This window comes from Gopherus flavomarginatus, chromosome 11, assembly GCF_025201925.1.
Source record: "Gopherus flavomarginatus isolate rGopFla2 chromosome 11, rGopFla2.mat.asm, whole genome shotgun sequence".
In the NCBI taxonomy this organism is placed as follows: Eukaryota; Metazoa; Chordata; order Testudines; family Testudinidae; genus Gopherus; species Gopherus flavomarginatus.
Window position 1 is genome coordinate 15,269,202 of NC_066627.1, and position 13,333 is coordinate 15,282,534.

A 13,333-nucleotide genomic window follows, 5' to 3' on the forward strand; every position below is an offset into this window, starting at 1 on the left:
TCAGGGTTGGAAGGGACCTCAGGAGGTCATCTAGTCCAACCCCCCACTCAAAGCAGGACCAATTCCCAACTAAATCATCCCAGCCAGGGCTTAGAAACCTCTAGGGAAGGAGATTCCACCACCTCCCTAGGTAACCCATTCCAGTGCTTCACCACCCTTCTAGTGAAAGAATTTTTCCTAATATCCAACCTAAACCTCCCCCACTGCAACTTAAGGCAATTACTTCTTGTTCTGTCTTCTGGTTCCACTGAGAACAGTCACTTTGAACTGGGGTAGATGATTACACATTTTGGAGAGCTGGACAGTCTCAAGCCTTGACTTCTAATAGATGCTACAGTGATGAGCATGACATAAGAGCCCATGGAGAATTGTGTAAGGATTAGAATCTGTTGCTTAATGTAAAATAAGATTGGCCTGGGACAAATTAAAAATCTAAATGGGGAAAAAATAATGATTGGTAGCCATGGATGCCAGGAGCAAAAATCAATGCTAATCTGGAGCAGTAGGGGGCATAGTGCTTACCTAGAACTCCAAGATCTTTGCAGCTTGAAGTGATGACTCCTCTCATTTTTCAGAGTTTGATGAGCAGGATTCAGGTGCCAGAGCTCAAGTTTAACTCTGAGTTTTCTTCACAACTTGGATTGTTGTGCTAAAGAGCCCCATGTGCCAGAAGCTGAATGGATCACACAAAAATTACCCTGTTCTGTTCATTCCCTCTGAAGCCCCTGACATTGCCTAAGGTCAAGAAGACAGGATACTGAGCTAGATGGACCATTGATCTGATGCTGTATGACTATTTTAATGATGAGCACAATCCACAATTTCATGTGGTGGTGCATGCTCCTTATGAAATAGAGATGCTTGCTCATGTTTGTACCTTTTCAGGAGAAGGTCGTGTCTCCCTTGACAGTGCTTGTCAAAGAGATTTAAATGACTGAGTCTGGAGACTCATTGCTGTGTACTCTGTGTCGATGGCACAGACAACAGCATTGACGCAAACAATTTTCTAAATCACATGAGATCTCACTGCTTACACCTCATGACTGGGGCTGGTCACAAAGTTTCTATGAAATCTTTTTCTGAAAGACATTTGGGATCTTAACTAAAGAACAATTTCATATAAAATGTCAGGTTTCCTCAAAAAGGTTTTGATTTTTTTATTGGAAAACCTGAAAAGAAAAAAAAAACAGTCTGAAAATTAGTTTTTCAACTAATGGTTGGTGGGTTAAATACGTTTTCAGTTAAAGTTTTTTTTTTCATTTTCATACCAATGGGGGTTTTGTTGTTGATTTTGTTTTTTAGTTTTCAGCAGAAACAAATATTATTTTTTGATCAAAAGCTGAAATTTTAATCAAAATGTGAATCCCTGCTAGTTTTACTGCTGACATTACAAATATAATTTATTATTTGCATTGTACAATCAGCCAAGGTCCCCAATCATGGCCCAGGACCCTGTTGCTCCAGGTGTTGTACAACTGCAAGATGAGCTGGTTGCTCTGCAGGGCTGAAATGTGACACTGAGCCCTTTCACATCCCAGTCCAGGCTAGCCAGCCTCACTACAGAAATCCTTATTTACACCAGCAGCTCCACTGCATTTCAAGGTACCACTTTCCTGAGCATGGGTTACTCACAGGAGTCAGGAGAGTAGGAGAGGCTGGTGCTATATTATAACTACCTCGGTTTGGATAATTGCTTTTTTCCCAATTCCTGTAAAGTTCCAGAGGGTCTCAGAATCATTTGGAGATTCACTCTGAGTACTTGGGAGAGGCAGCTGGTCTGGGCCAGGGCTGCAGCGAGTTGTCCCACTCATCTTGATTGGCAGAGGAGCAGCGTTCAGCTGTGGGTGTGGATTAAAGAGGAGAAAGTGTCGGCATGTCTCTCTCATACTTCTTGGAACCAAGAGAGATGGAGGTGCCAGCAATTTGCATAGTGAGGCCTGAGCCCTCAGACAAGGGAGAATATGGAGTCAGAGCAAAGGAAGAATGAGTTAGAGGAGACAGTGAGACCCTCCAACTGACCCTCCAACCTTAACACTGTAGGTGTCTAAACACACTAGGTGTCTACATTTCTGCAGTAAGACATTATCTGGACTCTTGCTTCTGCCTGCACTGTAGGCACCTGGACACCAAAGCCCCACCGTGATGCATGAACCCAGGAAAAATTGGCGTCCCTCCCCTTAATTCACCTGCAAGGCCCGACGAGGAAGTCATGTTCAGAGCTTGCTTAGCAGACTGGGCTCTGGATGCAAACTCACACAAAACAGGCCCATGGTGGGGGCGGGGGGTGGGAGAGAAGATGCGAATCTCTCCTATAACTTTTAACCCTGCAGTCAATGTGCTCAGTCCCCCACTGCATAAGGATCCAAAAAGATTTGAACAGGGATCTAAAAGCTTTCTGGAGACTGCCCAAGTGACTGGGCAAAGGTCTCTCTCAGTCTCTCCTGCTGAAGCTGTTCCACAGTGGAAAAATACTTTGAAAATAAAATCACTGGTGTAGAGGCTCTGGATTTCCAGACTCCCACCTCAGTGCTCTAAGCACCAGACTACCTAGTCTTCATTGAGTTCCCGCCAAGGGCAGTGAGCACTAAGGGTCAGAGCCGGGGCAAACCTCAGGCTAGGAGTAGCCAAGGAGTTTCTGGTTAGTTCCAGGCCAGTATCAATACCAAGAGTCAGAGTCCAAGTCAGGTTTCAGGGTTCAAGTCAGGAGGCAGAGTCTGAAAGAAGCCGAGGTCAGGCCAGAAGCTCTACAGTAAGGAGAAGGAACAGTCTTAGCAACAACAGAAGATCCACAGTTGCCTGGATGTTTCCCAGAAAGCCCCTTGGGTTTATAGGGCAAGAAACCAAACAGGAGTCATGGGGTTGCTGCATGTCAAACCCTTAAGGTGTGATTTCCCATGGTGCTGTCCACACCAGGGCATGGGAAGTGGAGGACAGGCTGTTTAGAGCTGCTGACAGACAATCTCTTAGTGGTTGTTCTGTCTCTCCTTCTGGCACACAGGCATTTTATTTATCCACAGTGGAATAGCCTGAAAAGGAGAGATTACATTGGATGTCAGATCATAACCAAGGTGAAAGGAGACCCATGGCCATTGGTTTCAGTGAAGCTAACAACTGGTTTATTTATGTCCAATGAATAGAGTCTCACACATGCTCCATTTTACTGTTTGATATTTTCTCCTGCTCACTCTCACCTGCTGCTTTACCTTGAGGAACACAATGCCAGCAGAGCTCATCCAGAGGGGAAGGGATCTGGGCCAGAGATCAGTGTAAAATAAGATGAAATGCCAAGGTCTTGAGAACAATCCAGGACCTTTATTCATTGGCTTTTCAAACAGATTTCGTTCAGCTGACAGGGTGCTTCTGAAAGATTCATGTTGGCCCACCAGTGCCAGATCTGCAAGCACATGCTATACTGCTGGTGCTGAAGAACCAGCTCCCACAGCTGAAAGTCTGCAGAAGACTCATCATTTCTATGTGATCTAGTCACTAGAGGGAGACAAACAGCGAGGCAGGGCTACCATGGGATATGCAATCTTCCAATGGAGGAAGCTTGTCCCAAGCAGCAGAGATTAATGCCAGTTCAAATCCCTCTAGGGCCCAGCACTTTGTCACTCCACTTGCTCCTTCTCAACCAGATGGATTAAGAGGATCAGACTTGAAAGTTTGCAACATGCGGCTCTTCACACCATAAATTTTTGAGTCTTCATGTTCATATTGGAACCCAACTTTCATAAGAAGTTGAACATGTTGGAAGAAAATATTGGACAGGATCCTGTTCCTTGTTACACCTGTATGAAACCAGACTGACTCTAGTGACTCCAGACTAACAGAGGGAGTTTATCTGGAATCTGTCCAAGAGGAGGTACACTAAGTGCTGCATTAAAGGGGCTGTTTTGGTGAGTACCTGAGTGTCTGTTCCAGGGATAGTTTGATAGTTTCACCGTGTGCTTGATTGTTTGAAAAGTGTGAATTGGGAGTTCTTTGTTCCAGGTAGGCCTTGAGAGGGCCTGACTGTTATAAAAAGGAAGTCAGCAGCAAATCAGATGAGCTAACAGAGGCTTCAAGACTAAGCTTGATAAGTTTATGTAGGGGATGATATGATGGGATTGCCTAATTTTGGCAATTAATTGATCTTTGATTATTAGCAGGCAAATACGCCCAATGGTCTGTGATGGGATGTTAGATGGGGTGGGATTTGAGTTACTACAGAGAATTCTTTCCTGGATGCTGGCTGGTGAGTTTTGCCCACCTGCTCAGGGTTTAACTGATCACCATATTTGTGGTCAGGGAGGAAATTTTCCTCCAGGGCAGATTGGCAGAGGCCCTAAAGGTTTTTCGCCTTCCTCTGCAACATGGGGCATGGGTCTCTTGCTGGAGGATTCTCTGCACCCTGATATCTTTAAACCACAATTTGAGGACTTCAATAACTCAGACATAGGTTAGAGGTTTGTTATAGGAATGGGTGGGTGAGATTCTGTGGCCTGCATTGTGCAGATGCATTGTGCAGGAGGTCAGACTAGATGTTCATAATGTTCCCTTCTGATCTTAAGTCTATGAGTTTATGTGTCTATGAGAGGCAGTTTGCCTGGGAGTTCACCTGGGGAAAGTGCACTGATGCTTTCATCTTGCAGGCATCTCTGAATAGTTACTGCAACAGCTGAGGAAGCTCCTAGAAGGAAAGTAATATGGATGGTGAGTGTTCAGCTGTTGTTATCTGCACGGATGTGCTATGTTTGCCTTTCTTCCACAGGACAGAAGTGACTTTGTCTGTACCAAGTGCAAGCTGGTCTCCATATTGGAAAAGATGTTTCAAGGACTGGAGAAACAAGTATCGACCCTGTGTTGCATACAAGGAAATGAAGATGTCCTGGACAAATGTCAGGATATGCTTCTATGGGAGCAACATTCTGAAGAATCAGAGCAGGCTGCGCAGACGGGACAGAAGGAGGGTGAAGAAATTTAGCAATATGTGACCTCCAGAAGAAGAGCATCCGTGTACCAGCATTGGAGATATAGGTGAGCAACCATTTTCATGTTCTCTCCATTGGTACTAATGTGGAGAGTGGAATAGATGATACATCTGAGAAAAAGGAGCAGAAGGAGACTCCATCTGATTGGAAGGCATGAAATGCACTGTCCTAGGGATGGGGGTTCCTTAACCACCACTTCCAAGAGAAGGAGATGAGTGATGCTATTGGGAGACTCCCTCCTCAGGGGGACTGAGTAATCTATTTGCCGCCCTGACTCGGAAAATGGAGAGGTCTGCTGCTTGCCAGGAGCTGGGATTCACGATGTGACAGAGAGACTGCCAAGACTCATCAAGCCCTCAGATCATTACCCCTTCCTGCGTCTCCACATGGGCTCCAATAGTGTTCTCATCCATCCTCCCTGTGGAAGGAAAAGGCTCGGGTAGAGACTGTTGAATCATGGAAGTCAACAAATGGCTATGCAGGTGGTGTCAGGGAGAAGGCTTTGGATTCTTTGACTATGGGATGGTGTTCCAAGATGGAGGAGTGCTAGGCAGAGATGGGCTCCACTTAACGAAGAGACGAAAGAGCATTTTCGCAAGCAGACTGGCTAACCTAGTGAGGAGGGCTTTAAACTAGATTCACCACGGGAAGGGGAGCAAAACTCTGCGGTAAGTGAGGAAATGGGATACCGGAAGGAAGCACGAGCAGGAGAGCACAAGAGGGGAGAACTCCTGTCTCATATTGAGAAAGTGGGACAATCAGCGAGTTATCTTGAGTGCATATACACAAATGTAGGAAGCATGGGAAACAAGCAGGCAGAAATGGAAGTCCTGGCACAGTCAAGGAATTATGATGTGATTGGAATAACAGAGACTTGGTGGTATAACTCACATGACTGGAGTACTGTCATGGATGGATATAAACTGTTCAGGAAGGACAGACAAGCAGAAAAGTTGGAGGAGTTGCATTATATATAAGAGAGTGGTAAGATGCTCAGAGCTCCAGTATGAAACTAGAGAAAAACTTGTTAAGAGTCTTTGAGTTAAGTTTAGAGGCTAGAGCAACAAGGGTGATGTCGTGGTGGGCATGTGCTGTAGGCCACCAGATCAGAAGGATGAGGTAGACAAGGTTTTCATTGGACAACTAACTGAAGGTTCCAGATCACAGGCCCTGATTCTCATGAGAGACTTCAATCACCCTGAGATCTTCTGGGAGAGCAATACAGCAGTGCACAGACAATCCAGGAAGTTTTTGGAGAGTGATGGGGATAACTTCTTGGTACAAATGCTGGAGGAACAAACTGGGCAGGGGTTGGCAACCTTTCAGAAGTGATGTGCCGAGTATTCATTTATTCACGGGCCAGTAATACATTTTAAAGTTTTTAAAAGGTCTCTTTCTAGAAGTCTATAATATATAACAAACTATTGTTGTATGTAAAGTAAAAAAGGTTTCTAAATTGTTTAAGAAGCTTAATTTAAAATTAAATTTAAATGCAGAGCCTCCTATATCGGTGGCTAGGACCTGGGAAGTGTGAGTGCCACTGAAAATCAGCTCACATGCCACCTTCGGCACACCTGCCATAGATTGCCTACCTCTGAACTAGGGGCTGTGCTCCTCTTGATCTGTTGCTTACAAACAGGGAATATTTGGTAGGGGATGTAGAAGGAGGTGGCAAGATAGGCAGCAGTGACCATGAGATGATTGAGTTCAGGATCCTCACTAAAGGAAGAAAGGAGCATAGCAAAATATGGACCCTGGACTTCAGAAAAGCAGACTTTGACGCCAGTAAGGAACTGAGGGCAGGATCCCCTGGGAGGCTAATATGAGGGGAAAAGGAGCCCAGGAAAGCTGACTGCATTTTAAAGAACCCTCATTGAGGGTGCAGGAACAAACCATCCCAATGTGCAGAAGGGAATAGAAAATATGGCAGGCGACCACCTTGACTTAACAGTGAAGCTTTGAGAGTTTAGATTAAAAAAGGAAGCTTACACGAAGTGGAATTTGAACAGATGACTTTGGAGGACTTTGGAAGAGTATAAAAATATTACTAGAGTTTGCAGGGATGTAATCAGGAAGCCCATGGTACAATTGGAGGTACAACTAGCAAGGGATGTGAAGAGTAACAAGAAGGGTTTCTACAGGTATGTTACCAACAAGAAGAAGGTCAGGGAACATGTGGGACTCTTACTGAATGGGGGAGACAGCATAGTGACAGAGAATGTGGAAAACACTGAAGTACTCAATGCTTTTTTTTGCCTCAGTCTTCGCAGACCAGGTCAGCTCCCAGATTGCTGCACTGGGCAACACAGAATGGGGAGGAGGTGAGCATCCCTCAGTGGTGAAAGAACGTATTAAAGACTCTTTAGAAAAGCTGGACATGCACAAGTACATGTGTCAAGATCTAATGCATTCAAGGGTGCTGAGGGAGTTGGCTGATGTGATTGCAGAACCATTGGCCATTAGCTTTGAAAATTCATGGCGACTGGGGGAGATCCCAGACGACTGGAAAAAGGCTAATGTAGTGCCCATTTTTTAAAAAAGGACGAAAGAGAACCTGGGGAACTACAGACTGGTCAGCCTCACTTAAGTCCCTGGCAAAATCATGGAGCAGGTCCTAAAGGAATCCATTTTGAAGCACTTGGAGGAGAGGAAGGTGATCAGCAACAGTCACCATGGATTCTCCAAGGGCAAGTCATGCTTGACCAACCTGATTGACTTGTATGATCAGATAACTGGCAATAAATAATAATAACAATAATAATGCAGCCAACTTATGTGATCTAGACACAATTGGATCCTCATGAGGATAAGAGACCATTGGCCAGATCCCAATCTATCCTTTGAAGCAAATGATTGAATCTCATTTGTTATGGTTGTACGGTTAGAATAACCTCTGCTTTCTGCTCTGGTCTTTTAGTGCACATCCCATGTCTCCGTCTTCCACCTGTCCCTCTCTAAGAGTTGAATGACATGATTTTCCCTCTCAAATTGTCTATAGCAATTTGTGTGCCCACCGTTATTTCTCCCACTGTGCTTGGTACCTGCAGTTCTTCCCACAGGAGCTGTGACCAGTAGTAAGTTGAATGACTAGCCCAGCCTTCACCATACAAAGTACAATTTATTTACCACTGTAGGAACAAAGTGTAACTGCAGTTGTTTTGTAGGATAAACATTTATGATTATTACCCAGACTCAGTTTGTCTTTAGGAAACATTGCAATAGTTTTCTCTTCCAAAGTGTCTTTTCACCATAGCAAGGAGAATAGAGTATTTAATTATTTATTTATTTTAAAAAAGATTATATACATATTTTTATAAGGATTAAGTGCCCTATCACATCATAAATAAGACAAAAAAATCCCATCAGCACTAAAACAAACATTTAAACAGGAACTCAGGTATCCATAAACCTACAGAAACTTTTTTAAATTTTTCATCATTGGGGAAAGGAAAATTTAAGTGACCCAGAAAATCCTTTAAAAGACATTATGACATTGACACAATGAAGAGATGACAAAATAAATGGATATCCAGATTTAATCAATCATATTCCACCCTGCAAATTCCTATTCCCCAAAAGTGACCTGGAACAAAGAAGCAAGCCAAGCAATGAATAAATAGAATGAAACAACATGAAAAAGAAGCAACCAAGTAAACAAACAAGCCAAACCTCTCATACCCCAATCACAAATTTTATCCTGCCAAAAAGGAGAAGCTCAAGAAAATTCACGAAGTCTACTAGTGACTTAGCTATGGCTATTGATATTCTGTGCAACATGCTCAGATAGCAAGGTGATCTTAGCAGTATAAGACAGATAGAAGGGTGTGTGTGTGTGTACATTTATGGATAGATATTTAGATTTTGATCTTTTTTACAGTGATGTAATTCTAAATTAACTCATTTTACTTCAGTGGAGTTAGTCTGGATTTTATGATTTCATAAACAGATTGCACCCTATTTTCTCAAGGGGACAATTTTGTCATCAGTTGATTATATCCATAAAGAAGCTCAGAATGAAATCTCAATCAAGTACTAATGACAGACATTTTAATTCTTGGTAATTAACCTCCACACAATCAGTTTCTTTAATGCAGCTTTGATCTCCTTGTTCCTCATGCTGTAGATGATTGGATTCATTATTGGAGGCACCAGGGAATATAGAACACCCATCATGAGATCCATATTTGATGCTGAGCTGGAGGTGGGTTTCATGTACTCAAAGAAGCCAGTGCAAAAAAACAAAGAGACCACAGTGAGGTGAGGGAGGCAGGTGGAGAAGGCTTTACCTCGGCCCTGCTCAGAAGGGATTCTCAGCACTGCTTTGAAGATCTGAACATAAGACACAATTATAAAAACAAAGCAGTTTGAACCTAAAAACATACCAAAGGCAATAGCCCCAATTTCACTGAGATATGAGTCAGAGCAGGTGAGCTTGAGTAGCTGGGGGATTTCACAGAAGAACTGACTGATGACACTGGACTGGCAGAAGGGCAACCTGAAGGTGTTCCCAGTGTGCAGGGCAGAGTAGACAATACCAGTAATCCAGGCACTGGCTGCCATTTGGACACAAGCTCTCCTGTTCATCACTCTCTCATAGTGCAGTGGTTGGCAGATGGCAACATATCGGTCGTATGCCATGATGGTGAGTAAGGCAAGATCAGTTGTAACAAAGAGGAGAAAGAGAAAGACTTGGGTGACACATCCAGGATAAGAAATCACCCTGGTGTTTATGAGAGAATTGGCCATGGATTTGGGGATGGTAACAGAGATGGAGCCAAAGTCTAGGATGGACAGATTCAGCAGGAAGAAATACATGGGGGTGTGAAGATGGTGGTCGAGGACTACAGCTGTGATGATGAGAAGATTCCCCATCAGGCCTACCAGGTAAATCACCAGGAACATCACAAAATGTAAAATCTGCAGCTCCCGAACATCAGAGAATCCCAGGAGAAGGAACTCGGTCAGAGTGGTTTGGTTGGACATTTTCTTTCTCATTTCATTGTATGATGGCTGTGGAGGGAAGGGCATAGAAAGTGGTGGGGATTAGAGTGAGAGAGGGAGTAGCCCTAATTCCCCGCAGCATTATCTCATGATGTGAATGTCAGCAATGCCCAGCACTCATCACTGCTATTTAACTAGGACTGGTGAGTTATCACACGTGCAAATTGACATGGCTCCCTTAAAGTCAATGGAGCTGCATCATAGAATCATAGAATATCATAGTATATCAGGGTTGGAAGGGACCTCAGGAGGTCATCTAGTCCAACCCCCTGCTCAAAGCAGGACCAATCCCCAACTAAATCATCCCAGCCAGGGCTTTGTCAAGCCTGACCTTAAAAACCTCTAAGGAAGGAGATTCCACCACCTTCCTGGGTAACCCATTCCAGTGTTTCACCACTCTCTGAGTGAAAAAGTTTTTCCTAATATCCAACTTAAACCTTTCCCACTGCAGTTTGCACCATCTAAAGATCTGCCCCAGGATGTGGCTTGATAAAATGCTGTGTGAAGGATGGATCAAAGTACAACCCAATGCAACATTCTATGCATCCTCTCTTGCTACAAACAGCCCTCCAACACAGCCTGATATCCACTCTCCGGGGAATTATGACATAGACTTGCTCAGCATTGTGTATGAGAGCTTATCTTTAGTGATTCCACTGCAGCACCACATAGCTGACCTGTTGCCTCCGTACATATTGATTTGTGACACAAGATCCCACTTCAATCTAAGTGTAACAATGAAGTAGTGACATTGCTCAGCTACCTCTTTGCTACAACGTTTACCTCTGTCATTTTATGTCTGTGTGGGTCACTGGCCATCAGAAGACTTGGAGTCTATTCTTGTCTCTGCCACTGACCTGCTCTGTGATCTTGAGCCAGTCACTTCCCCCCTGTGCCTCTGTTTCCCCTCTGACTCTTTCTCTGCTTGTCCTGCTTGGACTGTGAGCTCTGTGTGGGATGGGCTGTGTCTTGTTACATGTATGTTCCCATTTGCAGCATATGTGTTTAGCCAGCAGCAGTGTGGGACAGAGGATACGGCTCTAGAGCAGGAGATCTAAATTCTAATCCCATTCATCTCCTCTATGTCCTTGGCTGGGATAAGAGAGACAGGCTTTGGTGGGAGGACTTCAGTTCTCTGTTCTCCATCTAAGGCATTAGTATGCTTAATAAATATGCTGTGGGCTACCAGCTTTGCTGCTTACTCAGTATTGCCATTCAATAAGTGTACCTTTGAAACTGACATATACACAGTTACAATAGAGTGTCTGGGTTCAAATTTTACTATTACTGGATAATGTTAATATTCCCAGTCTGATTGAAATCAAAGTTTCCAATCTGGAATATTCAGATATTTTCCATTTAAATTATTTCAAAGGAAAACTGGGGGTGTGCAGATGGTGGTCGAGGGCTACGGTTGTGATGATCAGAAGATTGCCCATCAGGACTTCCAGGTAAATCACTAGAAACACCAAGAAGTATAAAATCTGCAGCTCCCAAACATCAGATCATCCCAGGCAAAGGAACTCGGTCACGGTGGTTTGTTTGGACATTTTCTTCCTCAGTTCATTACGTGATGAATGTGGAGGGAAGAACAAAGACAACGGTCAGGGTTACATCTGCACCCTAAGTATGGCCCTGATTTCCCTCAGGAATATCTGACAGTAGGAGTGTGAAAGGTGCACAGCATTTGTCACTACCATTGACTAGGAATGGCAAAATAACACACGAGTGTAAATTGGCATGGTTCCCTTAATGTCAATGGAGTTGCATCAGTTTACACCATTTGAAGATCTGGCTCAGGATGTGGCTTGATAAAATGTTGTGTGATGGATGGAGCAAAGCACGTCCCATCTCAATGATCTAGCCAAGCTATTTCCCCTGTTGGGGAAATATGCAAACTTGGATGTGGAGGTAATGTATTAAAAAGCAAATGCTGCCTGATTTCCAGTTTCTGAAGAAATATGACATGAACTCAGAAAGAATCTTCAATGACAGCTCAGTGGTAAGAGTTCCACTGCAACACAACAGAGACGGCCTGCTGCCTGTTTCCAAAACTGATCTGTGGCACCAAATCCCAGCTGCATTTCCATCGCAGTGTGATAAGGGGCTAATAGAATCGCTCAGCCATTTCTATTCTGTTTAATTTCCCTCTGTGACTGTATATGTGGCCTTTGCCTTTCAGTGGTCATCAGGAGACTTGATTTCTATTCTTGGTTCTGCCACTGACTAGCTGTGTGACCGTGGGCCTTCCTGTACCTCTATTTCTTCTCCCTATCTTTTTCTGTCCTGCCTACTTCAGTTGTAAGCTCTCCGGGACACAGGCTGTGTCTTACTATGTTTCTATGCTGTCCACCTGTTAAGAGTATTTCTGGTTAGCGGGCATCAGTGTGGGACAGAGGATACGGTGCTAGAACCAGAGATATGGGGTCTAGCCACTTTGCCTTCTTCTATGTCATTGAGCAGAGACAGGCTTTGGCTGGGGGCTTCAACTCTCCATGCCTCAGTTTAAAGATGCCTTTATGTATAAAACATATTCTGAGGATACTAACATTGTCGCTTCCTCAGTTTTACCATTCTGCAAGAAACTTTTTGAAAGAGCAGTAAACGTGATTGGACCAGAGGTTGTTATTGGACAATATCAATGCTGGCCCACTAGCTTAAATATTAGTGTTCAATATGGGGAATACAGATATTTTCTGTTTAAATTATTTCAAAGGAAAAGTGGTGTTTAAATTGAAAACAAAATTGTGATAGGTCTGTGCTATTCTTAAAATCAATGTATCTATTGGATTTTTTTTCTTATTTTTAAAAAAAACAGTGAAAATTTTTCAGTTTTCAGCATTCTTTACCTGCAACTGTTTGGTTCTTGATTCACTAAACCAAAAAATGGCTTGGTTTCTACAATTTCAATGAATATAGAAATTTTTATGCTGGAAAAAAAAGAGCAGCTCTAGATATTTGATTAAATGACAGTAAAAGTTTCAAAGAGTTCCAATTGTAATTCATAGTTCTAGTATTACATTGCTCTAGTATATTAGCACCCAAGCATATTTAACTGAAATAGCAGACTTACAGTATTGGTCTTTGTGGACTGTTTCCCAGCCTCTGAAGCACTGGGCAGCCCACTGCCAGGATTCTTCTGTCACTGTCTGTCTTTGCACCTGTCGATAATGTCTCATCACTATGTTATCCAGCTGCTTTCTCCCAGTCTCTTCACAATATTCACTGAATTGCTGGGTCTCTCTGCAGTTCCTAGCAGACAGGAACCAATTCTACAGATTGGTGCTCCCCTCTTTGGACAGGCTTGGCTGAAATGTGAAGGAGTAAAAGTGGCTCAGGATTAGAAATCCCTCACATCTCAG

The 13,333-nt window shown here is 43.5% G+C and overlaps 1 protein-coding gene across 1 annotated transcript; it reads right to left on the bottom strand.

The window, feature by feature from the left end:
• Positions 1-9,017: 9,017 nt before the first annotated feature.
• On the bottom strand, positions 9,018-13,097 carry LOC127031187 (olfactory receptor 14A16-like). The gene is made up of 2 exons (XM_050917949.1): positions 13,045-13,097; positions 9,018-9,980 (listed from the first exon to the last, which is right to left on the bottom strand). The coding sequence occupies exon 2, from the start codon at positions 9,963-9,965 to the stop codon at positions 9,018-9,020; it is 948 nt and encodes a 315-aa protein (XP_050773906.1). The 5' UTR covers positions 9,966-9,980; positions 13,045-13,097.
• Positions 13,098-13,333: the final 236 nt, after the last annotated feature.